General features: G+C 40.6%; 1 protein-coding gene across 1 annotated transcript in view; it reads left to right on the top strand.

Annotated features, from left to right (window-relative positions):
* Nucleotides 1–402: 402 nt before the first annotated feature.
* SIAH3 (siah E3 ubiquitin protein ligase family member 3) overlaps nt 403–25633 on the top strand; it is a 231123-nt gene continuing 205892 nt past the window's right edge. The window contains exon 1 of the mRNA XM_063619142.1: nt 403–749. Coding sequence (XP_063475212.1) covers nt 466–749 — 284 coding nt within the window. The 5' untranslated portion in view covers nt 403–465. The remainder of the gene's footprint in view (nt 750–25633) is intronic.

Below are 25633 nucleotides of genomic sequence, written 5' to 3'. Positions count from 1 at the left end.
GCCCGTCCGCCCTGCCGCCGCCGCCGCCGCCGCCGCCGCCTGCCGGCCTGAGAGCGGGACCATGGATGAAAGGTTCAACAAGTGGCTGCTGACGCCAGTGCTCACTCTCCTCTTCGTGGTCATCATGTACCAGTACGTGTCCCCCTCCTGCACCAGCTCCTGCACCAACTTCGGGGAGCAGCCCCGCGCGGGGGAGGCCGGCCCGCCCGCCGGGCTCAGGCGCCGCCCAAGGAGTGGGAGCGGCGGCCTCAGTTGCCCCCGCCGCCCCGGGGGCCCCCCGAGGGACCTCGGGGGGCCGCGGCGCCGGAGGAGGAGGACGAGGAGCCCGGAGACCCCCGGGAAGGGGAGGAAGAGGAGGAGGAAGACTAGCCGGACCCAGAGGCCCCAGAGAACGGCTCCCTGCCCCGGTTCGTGCCGCGCTTCAACTTCACCCTGAAGGACCTGACCCGCTTCGTGGATTTCAACATGAAAGGGCGCGACGTGATCGTGTTCCTCCACATCCAGAAGACCGGGGGCACCACTTTCGGCCGGCACCTGGTGAAGAACATCCGGCTGGAGCAGCCTTGTAGCTGCAAAGCCGGCCAGAAGAAGTGCACCTGCCACCGGCCTGGCAAGAAGGAGACGTGGCTCTTCTCCCGCTTCTCCACCGGCTGGAGCTGCGGGCTGCACGCCGACTGGACGGAGCTCACCAACTGCGTGCCGGCCATCATGGAGAAGAAGGACTGTCCCCGCAACCACAGCCACACCAGGTACTGTCCCCCACTGCGTCTCTGTTCTTCACCGCCACCCCCCGTCCCTCTTCCCCAGTCCTGACCCAGAGCGACCCCGCGCTCCCTGCCCCTGCCGATGGTTTCCTGGCGTCTTCAGCGGTTGGCGCTGTGGCTTTGGGGAGGGATGAGAAACCTCTGGATAGTGCCCAGGTCCTGAACTCGTTCTTCCCCCAGCCCCCACCGCTTCCCGCCACCCCTCTGCCTTCACCCTCTAAGATGTGCGGAGCCACCGTGTGGATCCTTCCTGGTGCGTGCCTAGCACTGCCTGGCCTCCCTCCCAGTGGACGCTGGAAAAACGCCCTGAAATGGGGAGGGGATCGCGGTCTGGGTTAGACCAGCCTTGTAGAACTGTGAACTTAAGTTTTGGGAGTGCAAACCCAAACCCAGGAAAAGGAATGGGGAGTAGAGAGGCAGGGCAGGAGTTTTCCAGGCGTGGTGAAGCTGGAGACGAATATAATCCCTCCATAAGTGGCTTTTGGGTGGCAGCTCAGGAAACAGTCAATCCTCTTGATGCCACTTTGAAGACACACGTGCAAATTCCTGTTCTACCTCGATAGATAACTCTAATTCTGGAGATGGTCTTTGTTACCCAGCAGTGCCAGGATTTGGACTCACCTGTCCTCCGATTTCCATGCTCTTCCTAGGCCATTACATCAACTTATTCCAAAAGTATGTTAAATGCCTACAGGGTGCCTGACAGTGTGCTAGGTGTTAAGTGAGTATAAAGATAACATAACATCCCTTGTTTTCAGGATGGAATGACATTCTTGATCCCCTGCCTCCCAGCCTTAAAAAACAGTAATACAGTGGAGAATGAGGAAAGTTAAAAATCTTAATAGCCAATGAAACTGCTTACATTATTAACATGCTTTGAGAGAGACATGGGCTTAATAATTTGGTTGAAGGTTCTTTCTGCCCATTGCAATTTGAAGATTAATCTGACGTGCTTGCTAAAGGACGAAAATATTAAAAGCTTGGAACGCTAGTTCATTGAAGTTTTTATCTTAAAGGTTTCAAACAATGTGGTATGAGGAAATAGGAATTTAAAAGCTCAAGCCCGTTATGTTGATATCCCAGATAGCTTTTGCATTTGACGTTATAGAAAAGCTTCATTTACTGGAAGCTACCCAGATTCTGGAATTTACCACCACTGAAGCATCTAATTCTACTTCATTTCTCCAAGAATGAGCAAAATTTCAATACGGGATTTTTTACTCTGGCAATTCTTCAGATACTTTCCCTCCTCCCTGCTCCTTTTCCTGTTTCGTGCACATTGGTTAGAATAAGAAACTGGATTTGGAATGAGGGCATTAGGCTCTTCCCTTAGTATATTTAACGGATCCTTTGCTTTTAAATATTTTTAATAGTGTATTACTTTAAAGCCTGCCACTCTCTTTTAGCTTAAAACAGTTTTTCAATTAAGTATTACTTCCAAACCTCCTAACACATAGCACTGTTACTTCAGTGAGACACAATTTCTGCTACATTTCATCCAACCTTGTACTCCCTGTTTAGATTAATTCCTGATTGACCCCAAAGGGTTTGCTAGACTGCTTCCCAGCTTCCATTTCACTAAAACTGGAGTCTTACTGATTATCACATAAAAACGTCTGATTACTGTTCACTAGGGGCTGGCATTATTTTTGTCCCAGGTTCATAAAAGTCTTAGTAAATAGATGAAGATTTTAAAGGACTTAGAGGAGGATGTGGAATCTAAAAATAATTAGATTTTTGCTTAGTGATGAATAATGTTACTACAGACCCTGAATAGGTGACAAGCAGTAAGGTCTCACTTCTACAGGAAATACTTAATATCTCTTTATTCGGTTGACACAGGAAAACTCCACTGTGACTGTTTAAACATATGATTTCTAGTGTATGGTCAAGTTATTTTCTTTGTTTAGTAATGGAGCATAAACATTCACTTCTCCCTGAATCACAAGTTAGCAGGCAATTAGTCACCCTGTTCTGGTTTCCTTTTCTTTCTAAAAAAAAAAAAAAAAAAAAAAAAAAAAATTTGGTAGTATTTTATTTTTACCTCATTTTATAATCCTTCTTTCTTTTCCTTCCCACCCTCTCTCTCTCTCCCCAGTAATTCTCAATTACTTTCTTGCTCTAGATACTGTAGGAGGGAATAGTTGTGGCATATGTGAAGTGCCCTGCATCAAAAGCTATAGGGAAAAAGTTGAAAGGATGTTAACAGTAGCATCTCTCTAGCAGAGAAGATTGAATTAGTTGTCTGTCATTGTAATGTCTGTGTACAGCATTCTACAGTCAACTAGATTAGCCTGGATAATGGAGGGTATATTTTCACAATGCAAAATGGCAGATAATCTATTGGTACATAATGGGAACAAGGTTCTACTTCAAATAGGGCTGACTCTAAGCAAAATTGATAAGTGGATCTTGTTGATTTCGGTTCCCTAGTTTTTCTGCTTTCGGTCCCCCCAAAGCGCCTCCTCCCAATTTCGCTCGGAGATCAATGCCCTTATGGATCACATAATGGGTAAGAGTAAGGATTCTGGAGTCAGATAAATATGGCTCTTGTACTTAGTAGCCATGTACCCAGGGGTAAGTTACTCTTTCTGAGTCTCAGTTTCTTCACTTTTAAAGTGTAGATAATAATTAGTATGGCCATTATAGGGGTGTTGTGAGAACTAAATGAATCAATGCATGCAAAATGCTTAGCATAGTATATATGCATAGTATAATATGCTGGCATATCGTACTTACTATGTGGACATATAGTAATACTGCAGTATCAGTTGTTAATTGCAACGATAGGTTCCCTACTCAAGGCCTTCTTCCTAAAAAATCATGAGGTCAGTTTCTTAGAGAAGATCTGTATAAATGGGTCACCTTTCAGAGATACCATTTCATGATTACTTGTATTAAGCATCCTAGGTTGCAAACTTAAACAATAAGTTGAAAATTATGGCCATTTGGGCATCAGTCTTTGCAGGGGGCAAGGTGGGGAACAAAGTTGGGGGCACACAATATAATTGGATATACATTCCGTTGGTAACACAAAAATCTGTCTGGTATGGTGAGAGAGGAGGTGAGAACATCTAGGACTGAAGGCAGAAGCAGGAAGCCAACTCTGAAAAGAAATACATGGCGAACTTGAAGGGGCCATCATATGGATTATATGGGTCATGAAGGGGCAGGACCCCGGGCTGGTGGTTTGAATCCAGCACAGAGATAACTTCTGACCACAGAAACTGGTTAGAATAGGATGATGGCACATCGGAATTACCTCTTTCATCATATCACTGACGATTTTTTCCCATTATTTTTGTGTTGCTTTCCCCCCCCAGTTATTTTTTTGGCAGGTTATTCTTTCTCACTCTTTTTATGCTTCCTTCTTTATTACTGTACACCCCTTAATCTGCATGTCCAGAGCCTTAAAAGACTCCTTTTTAGCATTCTTGAGCATGTATAGAATCATAGCATTTTATGGCTAAAAAGGACTGAAGAGAGAATCTAGTCCCACATTTTTCATGGGGAATGTAACCATAAAAAGGTGAAATGATATACCTAAGATTTCTTGAGGGAATTCATGTCTTCATTTTCATAATTTATATTCAATGTTTTGCTTACTATATGTCTTCTGTTTACTATGGAAAGTGTAGTGGAGTGTGCCTTAAGCACCTACTTACTATGTGCCAGGCACTATGATAGTTCTGGGAATTGCGTTTTGAATATTGGCAGCCCTGTGTAGCCTAGGCTTCATCTCTGGTAAGTGAGTATTACTCCCATTCTTAAATAATGATGGAAAGATATTCTATCTGCATCATTTTGTAGGATAGAACGGCAATTTTTCTCTTTTATAACCTGTATTCCATTAGTTTTGTTAGAGTAGTTTGAACCCTGTGGATGTTATATTAAATAGGACCTTCTGTGTTGCAGGTTATACCAACCTAACCCAAATTTATTTCAGCCAGAGGGGAATTATTGGCTAATCCAGTCACCCCACCGGAAGGTTGGGGAGAGGTGGTTTCAGGAATGACTGGAACTGGAGATTTGGGGTCTTTCTTCCCATACTCCTTTCCATATTGATCTTATTCTATCAAATTGGCCAATTCCACAAGATGGGAAATGTTCTTCATATCTAATAGCTCCACAAGCCGAGAGGGAAGCAGGCCTTCTCTGAGTTCCAGTTTGAAATTTTGGGGAATGACTCTGATTAGCCCAGCCTGAAACTTGTGACTATTCTTTCAGTCAGTCATTGTGGCCAGAGAGAGAGATAAGGTTATCTGACTCACCTCGTATCACACAGCCATTTATATGACTGGTGTGTGTGTGTGTTTGTGTGTGTGTGTGTGTGTGTGTGTATTATCAGGAAGAAGAGGAGCTGCCATAGATACAGGTCCTGGATGGACCACTGGATTCTGGACAACCCCTCCAACTGTGTCAACCGTAGGTGCAAATACATGAGAAATAAATGAACCTTCAGATCTCTTTTTTTTTTTGTATCCCACTTAAGAAAAATTTTAAGTCAAACTGCAACTCGAATTTATTTGCAGCATCTGGAAACCATGTCATATGAGAATTAATTGAAAGTGTGTAATATTTAATATGGAGATGAGAAAAATAAGGAGGGACATAAAAGCTGCCTTCAAATAGTAAAAGGAATGAGATGTGGAAGGTGAGGGAGGCTTGTTCTGTATTGCTCCAAAGGATAGAACTAGGATAAGAACTGATGGGATTTCAACTCAGAGTAAGAAAGAACTTAATAAAATTTATAACTGTCTAAAAAGAGCATGAACTCTTTGATGCTCACTCTCAGTAAAAACTCGAGGAATGTCTGGTTAACCACTGATGTTGTAAAAGGAATTTCTTCTTGGGGAAAGGCTTAGCCTGGATGGCCTTTTATTTGAAGTTTCGTTAGTTCTAATGTAAGCTGAGTGCAGGGTATCTTTCTTCTCCTCCTTCCTACCCCATGCATAGAAAAGAAAAAAAGGATTATAAATGAACTAGTCCTCTAGCATTTGTAATATTTCTACCAAGGAAACTTTTTGTAAAGTCTGATGGTATAGACTGTTTTACACATTCAGGGCCAAAAGCAATAAATGGGTCCTGTGTATTAGGTTGTCTGCTTCTTAATAATAAGTATAAAAAGATAAGATGAGAAAACATAACACAACTTGCCACAAAAACCAGAACCACTTTGAAACATTATCTGGTTATTGCTTTTCCTTTAGACAGCAGGCTAAAATATATAAGGAGGTTACAGAGCTCTGTTTCAAAGACTAGACTGTTGGTCTTCAAATGACATTTTTTATTTAATGTAGATATTTTTCCATTAAAAATTATTCTTTTCATGACTACAAAGGATATATTATATGTACATGTCACACCTTCTTGAGTCTTTCACTCCTGATGGATTTTTAGGCTGTGTCTAAATTGTTGGTGTTACCAGCAATGCTGTAGGGAGCATTGTTGGCTCTAGATATACAGGTACATAAGCAATTCTTTCTGTAGGATGAATTATTAGATGGGGGGTTGCCAGAAATGTAAATTTAGTATTTTAATACCCTGCCTAATTTCCAAGGGTTCAACTCATTCTTCAGAGATTTACTAATACCAAGTATTTTAGAATAAAATATTTTCTTTCTTTCTCATGACACAGGCCAACTCTTGTTAGAATTTGAGGATTAGTTACTGTGTTTTTTATTTAGTGTGGTTGTGTTTGGGAAGAATCACTATATAAAGATAACGTGCAATTTTTATTTGATGGTTTACCCCAAACACAGTGTTAGACAGTGTGAAATAGTAGCAGTCCTCTTCTTTGATATTATTTAAATAACACACTTTGATATCTTCAATTAAAAGGGTACGAGGTGAAAGAGAATTTTTGTTTTTTGTTTACCCTCATTTGTCTTGGGAATAATTGTTAATACTTCAGATAACAAGGCAGATTTTTCCCATGTATAAATATCTTCTTGGAAATATGGAATATTGGGGAAAATTAGCAGGCACCTTTTTTTGGGAAGACAAACACTGTTTTTAACATTACTGCTTCACTGAGCCCATTAACTGCATGAGTTTATGCACACTCCAAAGTTATATAACAGATAATTTCTGATTTTTAATTTGGCTTGGGATATAATACTACCATAGACTTTTCAATTGTAAGGAAGTTTTGAATACGGATTTGACTAGTAAGAGATACAGAGTGTAGACATCAATATAGTAATATAGATGGAAAGATGGATTGTCTATATAATTCCTTGATCTTATAAGGGAGATAATTGAGAACATGAGCCACTGAGCAACTTATAGAAGTTGTGGGTTAGCAGTAGCAGGGATCATATTAGAACAAGGTGTCTCAACTCCTAGACCAGTGCTCTTGCCACCCACCATGCTGGATTTTGTAGAGAAGGTCTGAGGTCATGGAGTGAATGCCATACAAGGGTACCACAGTGTAACAGATGGTTAGTGCTCCCCAGCTTTTTTCTGGTTTCCTGTGAGAAAAAAAATCTTCATTATTGTTGGCCTCTAGACTTTCTCAAGCTCATTATCTGTTATGAACAAGGAGTCATGAGAATAGGTGGATGTAAAAATAGTGGGTCTGATAGTAGTAAAAGTAGCTGATACCTTTTTGGGAGAATTTCTAGTCAAAAAAAATAACATTTGGCTATAGCAGTGTCAGCAGGCCCTTCTACAGGTTGCCCATGTGGTGGCCCCTGCCACCTGCCCCACCTCTCATTCCACCCACCCATCCAGGCTTTTATTTCCTCAAATATTTCAACCTTAATCCAGCCTAGGGGTATTGTACTTGCTGTTACTGCTGTTAGCCTCTGTCTCCTTGGTGTTCAGATGTTGGCTCCATTGTCACTTCTTCGGAGGTCATGTGTGACCTCTGTATCCAGTAGGGGTGACCATACCTCCTGTCCAGACTTGATGACATTGTCCTCTTTAATTTCCTGTCTAATTATCACTGTCTGAAAATATAATTTTAATTTGTTTGTTCTTTGTCTGCCTTCCCCAGGTAGATTGTAATTCTGTGAGGACAGATCTTCCTGGTTTGGTTTACTGCTATAGAACAGAGCAGATGCTCAATGAATTATTAAAAAAGACTTAAGGGGAAGCCCTAAAGTGGGAGTTTAAATTTTGTTTTTAAGTCTGAAATGTGAGATTCTTTTGTAGTTTCAATTTCTTTGTTGCTAAAAAAAGCTTTTTTCTGTTGAACTTTTTTCTGTTTTTTTCCCCTTTTTTTTTATCAAAGTAATATATGCTCATTGTAGAAGATTTAGAAAATAGTGCAAGGTAGAATTAATATATAGTGTCACGGTTAGGATATGGGCTATGGAGTAAGGTTTGAGTTTGTGGTTCCTGGCTTTGTATAGTTGGACAATTTACTTAGCTCTTTCTCATGCTGCGTTTTTCATCTTTTTAATGGGGTTAATAAAATCTACACACAGGGTTGTTGTGAAGGTTAACCAAAATGATTACTGCTCTTGACAAGTGGTAGTTGTTGCTGTTATCAACCTATTTATGGGAGGTAATAATGCTTAGTAGTGAAGAGCATGCTTCCAGAGCCGACCCCCTAGGCTCAAATCCCATTTCTGCCACTTGCTTCCTGGGTAAACATGGAGAAGTTCTTTAACGTCTGTGTTTCTCAGTTTCCTCATCCATACAACAATCATAGAATTGTTCTGAGAATTATACATGTTTATGTTCATGAACAACATAAAATAATACCTACCACATAGTAAGTAAATGTTAACCATTATTGTTGCACAATTTCTGGTCAATCAATGCTGACATTCTAGCTTATTTTAATGGTTTGCATTGCATATACATTTTGATTCTACTTTTTCACATAACCAAAGTCCTTTCCCATGCTGTAAATAGTCTTTCTGATGACTGCTTAATATTCCACTGAATGGGTGTGTCATGATTCACTGAGCCGTTGCCTCAATGTTGACTACTAAAAGTTTCTTTCCTTCCTGCTGCCCGCCCACCAATAAATAATATTAGGAGAAATATTCTTGTGCTTACGTCCTTGTTAAAAATTCAGATTATTTAAGGGTGGAGTTTTAATTTTGACAATACCTTCTGTGTACAAAGAAGTATAAGTAAGAGATACCCATGACTCAACAACTGGATTAGTGCAAGCTAGAGTGTCATCATATATACTTCAAATCATTCCTTGGCTAAGAACTGTGTCGTTGTGGGGTGGGCAGGGACGAGTGAAGTGGTTGGGGGGTAGGCACAATCTGCAAACAGGTGCCCGGAGGAAGCTTGGAGGCTGCTTCCTCTCAGGCCCCTCTCTCCTGCCCTAGAGGGAGCCACTGTTGCCATTTATTATCCCGGCCAAAGCACAGATCATCCACCATTTCCTATTTTCATGTAGCACACTAAGACAGGTTACAGTTTTCAAAGGGAATTTTACTAAAAATAAAAGGAACACGCAAGGGGAAGGAAAAGAAAACCCGAGAAGCACAGTCCGCTTTTCTGTCGCTGCGAGCCTTGTTTCCCCTGCTCCTTCAGGTTCCTGAGTTCCCTCTGCAGAGAGAAGTCACTGTGACCACACCCTGTCTTCTCTCTCTTTCTGTGTTCTGCCTGCAACCCCAGGGTGTGGGTCTGGAACCTGCTCATCTGCTTGTTCGATCCAATGGCTTGTCCTTGCAGGCCTGAGTTGAGGAGTTTGGTATCGGGGAGCCAGACGGAAGTTTCCTAGGGTTCTGGAAAGAAGCAACCTATTTTGAACGTCATATCTATTCTGAAAAGCAGGGGGTCTGACAGTAGCATTTATTGAATGACACAATTGTACTAGCTATTTCTCATATACAATCCAATTTAATTCTTCCCCAACTTGAAGAGAGGGTTTATTTTTCTAATAATGGATGAGAAAACTGAATCTTAGAGATTTAAAGTACTGTGCTCAAGGTCCATTTCTTGGCATGGGTATAACCCAGGCTATTTTTATTCATCTGGTTCCCCTCCTTCAAAATGGAAGCCCCATTAGATAATTCCCAGCCTTTGCATTTGTTCAGGGCATATTGTGTGTGTATCACTAAGGGCTTTACTTGTGTTACTTACCTCACGTAATCCTCGCAGCTTCCTAACGAAGTAGATGTTATTCTCTCTCTCTCTTTCCATCCATCCATCCATCCATCCATCCATCCATCTCTCTATCTTTAATTTTACAAATGAAAAAACTAAGTCACAGAGAGGTTTAATAAATTCTGGCAGGATCTTAAAGTTTAGTCAAGTAGGGCAGGAATTTGAAACTAGTCTAACTTCAAAATCTGTACTGTTAATAACTGTTAATACTGCAGAGAAGCAGTATGTATGTTTGTGTGTGTGACTATGTATGTATATAGGTGTGCATGCATATGCATATACATGTTTATATATTTATATACATGTATGTGTTTACGTGTGTGTTTATGTGTATAGTTAGATACATAGATGAATGGGTGGATGGATGGATAGATGGGTAGGTAGGTAGATAGATAGATAGATAGATAGATAGATAGATAGATAGATAAATGTCTTTGCCCATCTCATTTACTGCTGTATTTCTAGCACATAGAATAATGTCTGGCACACAGTAGGTGTTCAATAAGTATTTTCTAAATGCATGAATACATTTTCATGAGTCCAGGTCCCAATAAGAAATACATGAAAGAGATGATGTCAAAGTAAAATATTTAAAGGAGAGTTTAATTATGAAATGACTCCTCTAAATATGCCAGCCAGAAGACCTAAGGATGATTCTGGGACTCAGGAGTGGCATCAGCAATGCTCCTCACCATCTCTGTGTCACCAGAGAGAAGCGGGTGGCTACTGAAACCAGAAAAGAGGACCAGTGAATGTCAGGCAAGGGACACAGCAGCTGAGGGGCCCCCAGGGAGGGAGCCAGGCCTCACAATTCTCTCTCCCTCTGGTTCCCTGCCTGAACTTCCCAACCACCAAACCTAATGGGAAGCCAGGGGGCAAGGGAGCCACTTTCCGTGGTCCTCATGGGACAGCCTCTGGGGCAGAGAGAAGGGTGGAGAAGGGTGGAAGGACCTGGAGGGGCAGGGGAACAGATCTGGCAGCAAATGGCTGTGTGCGCTAATCTGTCTGTTTCCAGGATGTTACGGTTCCTCCGGGAACATGCCAGTTACCAAGTGTCAGGACCCCATCACTCACAGCCATGTGGGGAGAAGACAAACATTAGGGCCATGTTTAAAAGCATAAGCCAGTAACTGGCCAGAGATGGAAACTGTCAGGAAGACACGTGTCGTGGTCTGGCTAAGTTGTGAAGGTATGTGCTGAAGGGCTGCGTTTAGGCAGCTCCGGAGCACTCTGTCTTGATCTAGTGGATGCTGTTTGCTGCTGTCCATCATTCAACAGATGGGCTTTCCTGCTGCTGGACTGAGTCTGTGTGTGTACCATCCTTCTTCAATTGAGGCCTGGACTGCTCTTGGCCAGGATCATCTCTGCTATTTTGCTTTTCTCTCCAGTCCCCAGCCCACACTACTTCTCAGTGAAGTTTTCAGTTAAGAACCTAGCGTTGTAGCCTGTGGTGGAATGTCTGTTGAGTCTTTTTCTGCCTTCCACAATGATGCCAATGGCTTCCTAAGCCATCCCCTCACAGGGCCGCCATCTTTTCACACGAAGGTGCCCTTGGGACTAGCTATGACCTCTGCCAGTCCCTGTACATTTTCCCATCGCTAGTTGGCCTAAATTAAGACCCTTGCATACAGGCATGTTTCCAGAGCCACACTAACTCCAATACCTTGCCTGGCTCACAGATGATCTCACTCCCTTTCACCTTCTTTTCAAAAAAATTTTAAATTAATAAGAATTGTATATAATTATGGTGTACCATCTGATATTTTGTAATATGTGTACATTGGGGAATTGCTATATCGAGCTAACATGTATATAACCTCACCTACTTCTCATTTATTCATGGTGTGAACATTTAACATCCACTCTCTTAGTTATTTGCTTTCACCTTCTGCCTAAAGCTGTCACCTTACATAATTCCCTTGTTAAATGCTTGGTGTTTTTCTTTCCTTCTGTTTGCCCATTTTCCCTTCCAATATAGTTTTATCATCCTTGTTAAGGACTTTTAGAGGCAGAACACCATCTAAATAATACATTGCTATAGGTGGTAGAGCTTGCATTTCTTGGCAAGAATAATACTTTGTGGTGATGATTTCCTGTGACTGTATTTTCAACCCTATTCTTTGAACATGGCATGTTAATAAAAGTGTGGATGATGGAGAAACATAGGCCTGAACTCACATAACCACAGGCAGGATTCTCTTTCTTTCTTTTTTTTTTTTTTGAGACAAAGTCTCACTCGGTCATCCAGGCTGGAGTGCAGTGGCGTGATCTTGGCTCACTGCAACCTCCGCTTCCTGGGTTCAAGCGATTCTCCTGCCTTAGCCTCCCAAGTAGCTGGGACTACAGGAGCGTGCCACCACACCCAGCTAATTTTTGTATTTTTAGTAGAGACGGGGTTTCACCATGTTGGCCAGGATGGTCTTGATCTCTTGACCTCGTGATCCGCCCACCTCGGCTTCCCAAAGTGTTGGGATTACAGGTGTGAGCCACAACTCCCAGCCCACAGGCAGGATTCTTAAACTCTAGTGGGATCATTAATTCATTCGCTTGTTCATTCATTCCAAGAACATTCATTGAACGCCTCCTATGTACCAGGTGGTTTTTTAGGCAAATTGGAGATAGACAAAGCAGACTGCACCCTTCCATCTGGGAGCACAGTCCTTTATAAGATGGTGAACATAGTGTCTATCTTGGAGAGTGGTAGGATTTGGCACATAATAGTTGCTTAATAAATCTTATTCGTCATCCTTTCCATGCAGATAATAAATCTGATATTAGATGCATTTGAAAGACTTTTGGGAAAGATCATTTGGAGGGAAAATATTTTTGTAAGCCCTTTATAAATAGACACTTTTCAAGCATCATTAAAGTTTTAAAATTTCTGATTTGTCTTCTTGGCTTTTGGGTTGTAAAGGAAGGCACTTTTTTTTCTCTAAGGGTGTGAGGTAGAGCAGTTATCTCACAGTCATCTGAAGTCATTTTTCCTTCTTCTGCCGCCTAAATAATAGCTCTAATTAACAATGACAGAGATTCTCTCTTTCTCTAAACTATCAGCTTATTTGAGCTAGCCAGGTTGTTTGTGATGATCTGTTTCATGTGGACACTGTCTTTAAAAAATTTAAGAAACTTTATCTTCTTTCCCTGCTAATAGCTTTATATCTCCTAATAAATCTGTGACATTTTATCTGGCCCAGGGCTTCTATAAATTCACATATTAGATGGCTGAGCCATATGATGTAAATTTTTAAGGCTGTCCCACTGGCTTCATGAATTTAATTCTGTAATTGTTGAAATTAATGTTGTCTGACAATGTCATGATTTTCTCATTTTTTTAATGCCTCAGTGTTGAAGCATCCTGTTTGCAGTTACTAAAACCATGACAGTCCACTACGGAATATTAATTGCATTAAGAAATTACTCAATTACTCAATTTGAGTGTTCCTTGTATTTCCTGCTGCAATACTGACTCATAAACTGAATTTAAAATAATTAAAAATTGAACATCTTAAATATTATTATACATTTGGGTCAAATGAATGGATAGAAATAGCTAATAAAGAAGAAAATTTACCTTTTCTAGTGTCTCAAATAGACCCTCTGCCCTCCCTCCACCATAAAAACAAAAACAAAAGAAAACCTTTTTTTAACAGGAAAAATAGGTGCTGCTTTTTGGTTGAGAAACTCCTTTGTGATACTCCTACTTTTGATTAATTAGAAAGCAGTTAGGATCAGAGAGAGTCTTTCTGGGAAATACCTATTTGTGTGGGGTACATATGACTATTATTCAAATTATTGGTCAAGGAAAAGTAGCAGTGATGCCAGAAAGTTGCTGTGTGATCCCTACCCTTCTGTCGTTTTCAATTCTTTATTGTTTCATTGCTTATGGGGTATTCCCAGCTACAGAATTCAAGCTAGGGATTCTGACTGTCTTAAATAGTGTAGTGTTCAGGCCTTGAGAACAATGCTCATGGTAGCTTCCAATAAATATTTTTTGAGTGAATGTGATCTGATTCTAATTAACTGCATTGGGATGGGGAGGAGGTAGGATTTGGGGGAACAGATAGATGCAGGTGAATGCTCTAAAGTCCATTCAACAGGCAGCAAACAGTAGAGGTCAGATACAGTACAGATGTCAAGGAGTGACGGGGTAAACTGGTGATCCCTAGAGTCTAGCAAGCTAGGAGCTGGCTGCAAAAATTTCATATATCAGAAGAAACAAGGCTATTGACACATGACCCCTGGAATTCTAGATAGTTGGAGAGTTTATCAGCAGGTTGTATGATGTAAGCAACATAGAAGAGCCTATGTACTGGAGTACTGGGATATAAAATAAGACATAGCCTTACATTAGGTCATTTGTCACTTTAGCATGGATGACTGAAAAATATTATATCTTCTCTTTGAAATGGAAAAAAAATCAATCAAGGCCTTAGTTGTAATAAATGTTCCTTTAAGATGGTGAATTAACTGTTATTTTAAATTTTATAATAGATTTTAGATGGCTGAACTATAAACTGTAGCATGTTGATTTAAAAAGTGTTCCAATTTTGAAATACAGATGATGAAATTGACAGTGTGATTAGATAAAATCAAGGATATTTTTCTTTGGGCAACTGTAAAACATCAATCAAATTCTTTATTTAAAACTTCGTAAAACAGTCTAGAGATGCTGAAGTAAATATGACTTCCCTCTTGGACACTTTATGATGTAACAGGGAATAAATTGATTTTATTTCTTAACAAGACACAGACTACATAAGACAAAGAATGAATAAAAGCCTTGAGATGGGCTTTAGTAATTTCTAGGCCCTGTAAAACGCTGCAGATGTCTGTGTTGAAAGGTGATGTGCAACATTTCTTGTGGTACAGCATCAACTTCATTTTTCCTGGGCTGAAGATTAATACCACAGGAAATTAAAGAACATAGTAAAGCTCAGAGAAAACTGGAGGCAAAATAGCTGGTGCAAGGTCAATATCCAAGATCAGCAAATGCTAACAGCAGCTTCTAACTTTCTTTAATGAAAATTGCCCACTGAAATAACACCAGGTAAGTGGGCTTAGTTTTGTTATGTTGTTGCTGGATGATTTCTCCTTAGAGCATTGCTCTTTCTATAGGAGTACGGTATTTAGGCCTATCGCCCTGACAGCTGAATCAGAAATGGAAAAATCAGAAGGAATTTATTTACAGAGAATTGTTGTGTCTGCTAGTGCATTTTAAATAAATATTTTACAACTTAGGACTTGTCTGCCTTCTATGCCATTTTTTAGATTTCCATCCTTCTCCATTTGAATATTAATTTCTCATTTATCGGGGAGCATGCTTTAGCTCATAGAGTTTCAAGTTAGGACTCTTTTGTAAGGAGTAGGGATGACTCTTGTGGCCTGTGTATATGTATGTTTCAGTGGGGTTTGTGGATATGACCTGGTAAAAGGTGTCAAGTTAGGAGCTTCTGTGGCATTGTTATGTCATGGAACTGCAAAATTGATTATGTTGTGCATTTTGATTTGGAAATGGAATATGACTGCATAATATGCCTTAGTGTGGATGGATGTGTTTGTGTTTTAAGTGACTCTTACTATTGTTAGCCGTGCTTGCTTTGGAATACTTGGTTTCATGAAAGAACAAAATAATATTTTTCAGTTGAATTTTCAGTATTAGTATGTTAGCTGTGTAATCCAATCAGGACAAGAATGGGAGAAATCATGAGTGACATTGGAGCAGGGAAGCAGAGTTGGACAGGAAGGTGAGGCATCTTTATTCTGCAATAGGAAACATGATAGTTGCCATTTAGCAAATGCCCTGATGATGAGGTGGCCTCATATGTAGAGGCATGCTTGTTGTGTTGGACAGCATAGCCCCCAGACTCGAACAGGACAGCTTGTTCCAATGCCCTTTGCAATGTGGTTGCCTCCACAGTGGCTTGAATGCCTCACTGACACCATTCAGCTAATTTCAGCTTTGGTGTTGGCAGTGTTAATATACACAGAGCATTTTTCTGATGCCCCAGCCTGGGCCTGAACCCAAGAACCTTCTCTAGTGTTGACATTCACGGATGGACCAGAGCAATTGCTTTCAGAATAGAATAGCTGTACTTTGTGGTGATACAAAAAAACCCCTTGAATGTTCCTTCTGGAATGGATATGAGGGGAAATTTTTTTCGTTTTTTATTTTTAGGTTATTTCTTTATTTGTGTCTAACTTGGAGGATGGTAGGAGAAGAAAGAAGATTGCTTAGATGTTTTAATAACATATATGCCACAATTTTTGAGTATAACTATGTAACTGACCCTGATAGTTGCTACCATAAAAGGTCAACAATGCTTTCCTTGGATATCTAGTTGGGGGACTTCAATCTCCCTCTCTAAGCCACGGGCAGTTTCTTCCAGATGGCAGCTAGTTCTTTATATAATCTCAAGCAAAATATTCCCTTCCCTCCCCTCTCCTCCCCTCTCAATCTTCCCTTCCCTCTTCTTCTTCCCTTCCCTCCCTTCCCCTTTCCTCCTCTTCTCTCCTCTCCTTTTGCACAGTATAAATTCAGTAAATGTATAAGAGCATGACTCAGCCTAATAGCAACCAGCTGTCCATCCTAGAGGCACACATAGCTCCTTTCCATGTTACCTGTGGGTTTTCGAGATGTTCTAATTTCTGAATCAGGATATCAGCCTCTGTGGTGCTTTCAGTTATCCTGTGGTTTTTCAGGCTAATGATTGCAAATGAGACCCCAGAGCCCATCACTGTTAGCACTGCTGGTTTGGAAAGAGAAGAGTAAAATCTCGAGGCCTATACCAAATTCTAACTTGAGAAATTTGAGATGAGCTGTTTGTCACCTTTTTTTTTTTTAAGTGTCTCTCTGTCTGCTAGGCTGGGGTGCAGTGGTGCCATCACCAGTTCATGGCAGCCTCGACCTCCTGGGCTCAAGTGAACCTCCTGCCTCAGCCTGCAGAGTAGCTGGGACCATAGGCATGCCCCACCATGCCTGGCTAATTTTTTAATTTAAGACAGGATCTCACTATGTTGCTCAGGCTGATCTTGAACTCCTAGGCTCAGTGATCCTCCTGCCTTGGCCTCCCAAAGTGCTAGGATTACAGGCGTGAGCCATCACACCCGACCTGTATGTCACCTTTTAGAAATTAACAAAACAACCTTGCTTATATATGTTCACAGTATTATGTTCTAGGCAGAATATAAATTGTCTTGCTTTAGGATAAAAGGAGACAGAGTTAGAATTAGGCAGTGCTTGATCATTGAAGGTTACAGAGCCACCTAATTGTTCCATGATGCTGTAGACCAGTGATCCTTCTACAGGATTCTTCTGGTAAGAATCTCACATTCTCTAAAAATGAATGTCTGCTTTACCATCCATTACTTTGATTTCTTTTAGGCCATTCACAAATAATTTGGGCAGACTTTTATGTTTGTTTAAGTGGAACGTGTTTGCATTGTTACTGGGAGTGTGTTTAATTTTTCCAAAGGGTAATTGAATTATTCTGAAGTTGAATGCATGGTTTATGCACCACAACGTATTAGCTTGTAAGTTGGCAATTGAGAGAGTCCCTAAGAATGAAACATTTTCTTCAAGCGTCGTAAGTATTTTGGGAGCTTAAAATGTGAATTTCAATCACAGACATTTTTTGTAGATGGTAGACTTAATTGGTCACACCTGACAGTGAAGCCATTTGAGAAGTAAATGTGCATCACATCAAGTTTGGCCTAATTAAATTATCTGGGGTAAGTAAGTGTGTGGAAATGCTATGCCATTACTATAAGTCACCTACACCAGGAGGTGCAAACAATGAGCTATATGGGGTTTATTCCTTTTGGAAGTCTTTTAATGAACTACCAAATAATTTCCAAAGTCCACAAGTTAGGAAACATCAGATTTTAGTATTTTAAATCTTTTTTTTCCCAAAGGGGAACATTTTTACTGGACATAATCACCTTACTTTGGAATATTTTCCTCACTGCATAGTTAGGATTATTTTAGATAATCATGTTGAATATGCAGCTCTTTTTTTTTATTGATGGAGGAGATAGTACTGGAAAAGGGAAGCAATAGATCTAAGTGTTCTCGTACATCCATCCCACCTTGCATCAGTCTATGATAGAACATTTTATTTTAATAACTTTACTTTTCTCTTTTAGTAAATGATACATTTACAAATGGATTCTGGGTTTTTTATTCTGTGTTATTTATCTGGCAATTCTATTTACCCAGATTTTTTGGTTTTCATGTCTATATTTTCTGTTTGTGACCAACTAAAATTCATGAAAGTTAAGTATCTCAAGATTTAAGAAAGAATCAAAACTAAATTTCAACTGGGTAAAAAAGGGGGAATGTAAAAGAGTGAATAGAAGTATAGAGAAATAGCTTATAAGCATGCCACCATTTATATGGAGAGTCCTGGGATAATAGTATTAGGAAATTTGGTTTATGGTCTTGCCAATGACTGGCTGATCTTAGTTAAGTGCATTTTGTTGGGTCTCTGGGCTTCTGTTGCCCTCAGTGGTGGTGGGAATAATCAGGTTTCAGTGAAGACACAACCTCAAGTGTCACTGTAATGTAGGCTGATTGGTTTTGGAGAGGGTCTGCCCTCTCAAAAACAGATTTGATATACTAATTTAAATAATTTAGAACACTTAAAAACTGCCAACCAATAGATTTATGTACATTTCAAAGAGGAAATACCTTGAAGATTTTTATGATTAAGATAAATAAATTGGCCAGACGTGGTGGCTCACGCCTGTAATCTGAGCACTTTGGGAGGCCAAGGTGGGCAGATCACCTGAGGTTGGGAGTTCAAGACCAGCCTGACCAAAATGGAGAAACCCCGTCTCTACTAAAAATACAAAATTAGCCAGGCATGGTGGCTCATTCCTGTAATCCCAGCTACTCAGAAGGCTGAGACAGGAGAATTGCTTGAACTTGGGAGGCGAAGGTTGCGGTAAGCCAAGATCGTGCCATTGCACTCCAGCCGTGGCAACAAGAGCGAAACTCCGTCTCAAAAAAAAATAAATAAATAAATAATAATAAAGAAATTAAGACATTATAATATCTTTTGTTTTGGTGGTGGTTGTGTATATTGTTGCTAATCAAAATATGTGAACCTTCTTCTAACACATACTATTTAAATGGAACAACACATTCTGTGTTTCAATTTCTGTCTTATACATAGCAAATATTTTTCTGTTTAAGTAAATAAAATGGCATAGTTATGTTCTTGGGGGCCTTTAAATCTAGGATAGACATCTTGGTATGAATACACATTTATGGCACATACATATGGTAAAGTGAAATATTAAACCAAGATATGAAAGAATCTTTTGTCAAGTACAAGGCAAAGTTTTTTAACAACGGTTATTATTGATGAGAGCCAGCTACTCTTAACATTATTCACATTAATTGATTAGACAGTAGTGTCTTGGTGCTCCATTGTGATGTTATCTGGCTAGTGTGCTGCATAAATATTTTTATATCATTTAAAACTGTGGCCTGTAAAATCCATAGTTGTAAGGATTAGTCCCTTTATCTTGACACAAGATAGAAGTATTTTTGGCCAATCTCTTGGGAAAAATATGCCCTAAAATACTGGTTTTACATGATCCCATATTTTGCAGGTTCCATACAAAAGTACAAATACGGCTTCCATATCAGATATATTTCTTCTCATCAACAGACTATATTTACTACAAACTTTGGGATAAATATTTACCCATTTTTGCTCTAAAAATAGATGCTTAACAGCACTTATGGAGAGTCACGCTAATCAATTTCATCTGGCCTCTAAAACAGGTGTCATTTTGATAAATGGTCCTAATTAAGCTGAGATATGAACTAGGATGCCGATTGAGTTAATGCATTGGCACCTATATGGCCACGGTCAGACAAGTACAGATGTTACGATGAGGTAAAGGCAGCCCTTTATTAACTTGGTTAAATTTTCAAGTTCTACATCTCCCACTGTTTGATCAAAGAACCTCTGTACTGTGACACCACTGGCTTTAACTTGCATTTATTCACATGGTTGCAGGAGGCAAAGGTAGCTATGGAAAATTTAGTTCTTTCAGATTATTTTTTAAATAACTGATTTCTATCCTGCAGTGAGAGACAAATGCAAAAAAATGATTAATTAGACAAGAAGCCTCATTGTTTCCAATCTATGATTCATATTTTTTTCTGCACAACATGGATTTCAACTGCTGGAAACAAAGCTCTTTTATGTCTTCTTATATTAATTTCAATACAGATTGTCCAGGTAGAGAATGTGCAGAAGGCCTTCATTGCATGCTTCTTCATGATTGTTGGTGCAAGATGACACAAGGACTGACCTTCTCTTTTGAATTCCAGTTGCTTTATGATCTCACAGTATCAAATTACACCATCAACAATTCTACGGTTGGGTATTCTAAGAGAGGACTTGTAATTTCTCTTTTTATCTCTACTTATTCATTAAAAAATTTCGTGGGAATAGGAGAGGTATGTTGAGGGCATATTTTAGCAATCTCGGAGAACTTAGTTCAGTTGATCTTTATTAGAAGGTTATCACCTCAGCCTTCTAATAAAGGATCAAGTAGTAGATATTTCAGGCTTTGTGGGCCATATGTTCTCTGTTGCAGCTACTAAACACTGTTGTTATGATGTGAAACCAGCCATAGATAATACATATGTGAATAGGTATGGCTATGTTCCAATACAACATTATTTATGGCTATCAAAATTTGAAATTTCATATAATTTTCATGTGTAATGAATATATAGTTTTTTTGAGACAGAGTCTTCCTCTGTCACTCAGGCTGGAGTGCAGTGGCACGATCTTGGCTCATTCCACCCTCTGCCTCCCGGGTTCAAGTGATTCTCCTGCCTCAGCCTCTGAGTTGCCGGGATTACAGCCACCTGCTACCACACCCAGCTAATGTTTGTATTTTCAGTACAGGCAGGGTTTCATCATGTTGGCCAGGCTGGTCTTAAACTCCTGATCTCAAGTGATCCGCCTGTCTCGACCTCCCAAAGTGCTAGGATTACAGGTGTGGGCCACCATGCCCGGCCTGTCATGAATATTCTTTATTTTTTTATGCAACCATCTAGAAATATAAAAATGTTCTTAGCCTGTAGCCATACAAATACAGACAATGGGCCAGTGTTGGTCCATGGGATGTGGTTTGCCACCCCTTATTTTAATGCATTTCTTGAAACTCTGTGCTAAGGAATTAAGCATTGTTTCTGCCTTCAGGGAACTTTTCATTCAGATGGAGAAAAAGCCACATAAAAACAGATCAATGTAATAAAACAGAATGTCATTAAAGGTTAAAACCGAAACCATACTAATTCTCTGGGCAGCCCCAGAAGGAGGAAGAGGGACCAGGAGAGGGTGAGTTAAGGAGCAAGCATTGCACAGAGGAATGTGGTTGTGGGCGTGGGTGTGAGGAGAGCAGTGTGGATGGAGAAGCAGAGATCCTAAGGGACATGCAGCTCAGACAAGAAAAGGCAGAAGATGCTTTTTAAATTTAGGAAGGGTTTCAAGTTATCATAAGGGAGCCAAAATGTCACCCATTTCAAGATCTGGTTTTGCTCTTTTGTATAGCCATCAAAATACCAAAAAGTGAAATTAATTATATACTCGGTTTGAATGCCGTGGTCTATGCTGAAAAACCCAGGAGGGGTACTGATTCTGGTTTTCTCTGATTTTTGGGGCCTATCACTTTGGTGCTGGACAGCACTTGCCATTTCTCATTCCTCCATGTACATTTGGTCATTCGGTAATCACTATTACACCACCTTCTGTGAGTTAAGAATTAGACTGGTGCATTAGTCAGCTCAGGCTGCCATAATAAAATACCATACTCTGGGTGGCTTAAAAAACAGGCACTTATCTCTCACAGTTCTAGAGTCTGGGAAGACCAAGCTTAAGGTGCTGGCGCATTTGGTCCTAGTGAGGGCTCTCTTCCTGGCTCAGAGGTAGCTCCCTTCTCATGGTGTCTTCATGTGGTGGAGAGAGAGACGGGAAACATGCCCTCTAGTGTCTGCTCTTACAAGGGCATTAATGCTATCATAAAGATCCCATCCTCTTGACCTTATCTAACCCTAATTATCTCCCAAAGGCTCCACCTTCAGTTACCATCATATTTGGAGTTAGGGCTTCAACATATAAGTTTGGGAGTCACAAACATTCAGTCCGTACCAAATGGGTATTGAGGATATAAATAATAGAAGAGAACATAATTTCAGCCTTCAAGGGGTTCACTGTCTCAAGGGGAGACCCCACCCCTTTAGGCTCTTAGTATTACAGAATGGTACATGACGAAATAAAGGGCATATTGCAAGGGAGGATTCAGGCAGAAGCACTTAACTCTGCTTGGAAGGTTAGGGCAAGGGAAGGATTCACAGAGAGGGAAACATTTAGGCTGTGTCTCAAAAGACAAGTAAGAAGTAACCAAGAAGAATATTCTCTACAGTACATGTGGAGTTAGGAAAGCACGGGGTATGTTCAAGAATTGCAAGTAACTCAGGTTAGAGCATGGGAAGAACATGTTGAATTGGCAGAAGATGAGTCTAAAAGAGCATCAGAGCTTAGGAGATTGAAAGATTTTTCATATTAAGGAGTTTAAACTTTATCCTGTGGGTAATGGTGAGCTGTTGAAGGACCCTGAGAAGAGTAGTGATATACTTATTTTTGTCTTTTAGAGTGTAATGTAGAAGATGGATTGGAGTGGGCAAAAGGATATGGCAGGGAAACAAGAGCCCATCATTTTGGTCCATGTGAGAAACGATGAAAAGTTAAAAAGGCAGTGAGGCTTGGAACTGAGAGAGTAGAAAACTCTCAGGGTACTGGTTTTAGCAACCGTATAGATGATCAACCAGATAGAGATCACTGGATTGATTTGATGGGAAAGGTAAATTGAGTTTTTGGAGATGCTGAATTTGCGGTTCCAAGTGTAACTATTCAGATCCTAGGTGAAATATGGGTCTGGAGATGCAGACTTGGGAGTCACTCAGCATGAAATTGTAGTCAAAGCCTTGGGAGCTGAGGAAACAGGTCAGGGAGGGTGAGTTATAGGAGAAGAGGAGGTCCAAGTATGGAATTTGGTGAAGACCAATATCTGGGAGGAGCACAGGAGCAGTATGGAAGCCAAGAGAGGACTGGATGGGAATGGAGGAAGTGGAGACATGAGTGTAGACTTCTCTCACAAAAATGGAACTAAATTGCTTTTAGGGGACTCAAAGTCAAGAGAGGCTTTCTAAAAGATGAACAGTATCTGAGCATGTTCACAGGCTGAGATGACGGAGCCAGTAAAGACAGATGGTTCATGATATAGCAGAGAAAGGAGGCAGGGTCTTGAAAATGTTAGGATCCAAATGATTAACTTGGATAGGAATGGAACCCAAGACAAACAGAAAGAGGTGAAGATGCTTGTGGAAATTGACAAATATAGTGGTTGAGGATTAAGAAGTTAAGGAAGCTCCCACCTGGATCTACATCTTGTCTATATGGGAGGTGGTAAGACCACCTACTCTGGGTAAGGTGGAAAGAGAGGTATGAAGGGTAATGTGGAAGCGGCCAGTTAGGAAAGCAGAGAGGGGCTGCCTCAGTGAAACTCCAGAGTGTGTGCATGTTGAGGGAGGGATTGGAGAAGAAAGCAAATGGGGCCAGTACAGGGCTCCTCCATCCTTACTGTGCCTATTGATCCTGTGGGAATCTTGCTCACATGCAGATTTTGATTCATTATGTCTGGGGTGGGGCTTGAAATCCTGAATTTGTCACACTCCCGAGTCCCAAGTGATGCTGATACTATAGTCCTGTATTAGTCCATTCTCACACTGCTATAAAGAAATGCCTAAGAATGGGTAATTTATAAAGAAAAGAAGTTTAGTTGGCTCATGGTTCCATAGGCTGTACATGAAGAATGGTTGAGGAGGCCTCAGGAAACTTATAACTGTGGCAGAAAGCAAAGGGGAAGGAGGTGTGTCTTACATGGCCAGAGCAGGAGGAAGGCGGGAGGGGAGGTGCTACACACATTTAAACAACCAGATCTCATGATAACTCAGTATCATGAGAACAGTACCAAAGGGGAAATCCACCCCGTGATCCAGTCACTTTCCACCAGGCCCCACCTCTAACATTGGGATTTACAATTTGACATGAGATTTGGGCAGGGACACAGACTCAAGCCATATCAAGGCCCATGCACAAAAGTTTGAGTAGCAAGAAAGCAGGACATTTTTCTGGAACTGGCTTGTATACACTTGCTGTATTTACTAAGATTATGTGTTTATGTGAAGGGTGGGGTCAGATGAAGACTGCTGATGGAGTACATAGGAGGTCTAACCTTCTGACTCTAGCCTTGGTCTCTGTACTGACCAGTCATAAAGTGTAAATACAAGCTATTGTTCCCTATGATGTTGGAAATAAAAATGTTAATGGCACCAGCATGAATGATTGTGTGCTTGTTTCCAGCAGCATTTGTCTGCTTGGGTATAAAAGGGATACACATAGCCCATTGTTCTGAAGGGGAGTGTGGTAAGAAAGTTGAAGAAATGTGCCACATTGACTGGATTTGGAAAAGAGGTAGAGCACATAGCCTCGAGAGGGTGTTAAGGTGCAAGAGTGAGAAAAATGGATTGTTGTGAGATTATGTTCTCAGAGTGTGAATTCAGAGTATAAGATGCTAGAGCAGAGGCAGGTAGCCTAAGATATGACACAGTTCAACATGGCTATCGGTGTGGTTGTTAAGTAGGTGTTGGGATGGATGGCAGGAGTTGAGGATCAGAGAAAGACAAATGTGAAAGCTTCGCTGGCTGTGAAAAAGATCATAGGATTGTAATAATAAGGAAAAGGAGGTGTTGGGGATAGTAGAGTCAGAGGTCATGAGCCTCTGAGAAGTGTCCTACAAAGGTAGAAAAGTAACCAGAAATGGCAGACAAAATATAAACAAGAATGCTTATGTATTGGGTGTGAGAGAATGTGCAGTCTCCACCAGAGAGGGCTAAAAGGGGAAAATCAGTACCTAGGAAGTGCGGGATCTAAATAGGGTGGTGAAGAGCTCTGAGCATCCTGAGATAAGCTTGAAAAATCACAGATGGGAGTGTCAGGGGGTCAGTGGTAATGAGCAGGAGGGTTTCCAGGGAGCCCAGAGACAAGGACTGGAGAGGGATTGGCTGTGGGGGAATCAGGTGGAACCAGGGAAGGGAAGATCAGTAGGAAGATGAACATGGGAGAAATGATTGGTACCTAAAGATGATTTCCCTTGGTGCTGTGCTCAAAGATAAGGAGAAGCAACAGAGATTTTGTTCACTGGTCTAGGGGTTCTGGCTGAAACTTGGGTAAAACTGTTGTTGGGAAAGAAATTAGCAAATGTGTTCCCAGGATGGATGTGTTGGGTGGTCAGGCCTAGTGTGTTTCATGATGTATGTGGCCTTGGTCAGCCAAAGAAGAAGTCTGCTTATTTTATGCCTACCAAACAAGAAACCTCTACAGGTTTAATTTCATACTTTTGGTAAACATGTTAACCATTCTTTTTGAATGACAGTGCAGAAGAATCTATTGCATGATTGATACATTGCCTTTTTAAAAATAAAATATTGATTTTGTGTAAAGAATATGTTTTCCTCTAATTGTAGTGTGGAAATATTTCTATAAATTGGAAAACAAAAAAATTACAATAAAATGAATTTCTAACTTCCTGCCCTAAGTGGGACCACTATTAGGCTAGCAAGAATAGAATTTCCATCCAGAAAAAGGACTTTTTATTTATTTTTTTCTTGAAGTTATATAAGGTATTATATGCAAAAGGCT

Source organism: Symphalangus syndactylus, chromosome 15 (assembly GCF_028878055.3).
Source record: "Symphalangus syndactylus isolate Jambi chromosome 15, NHGRI_mSymSyn1-v2.1_pri, whole genome shotgun sequence".
Taxonomy (NCBI): Eukaryota; Metazoa; Chordata; class Mammalia; order Primates; family Hylobatidae; genus Symphalangus; species Symphalangus syndactylus.
The sequence above is the reverse complement of the archived record's forward strand: the minus strand, read 5'-3'. Positions and strand labels throughout refer to the sequence as shown.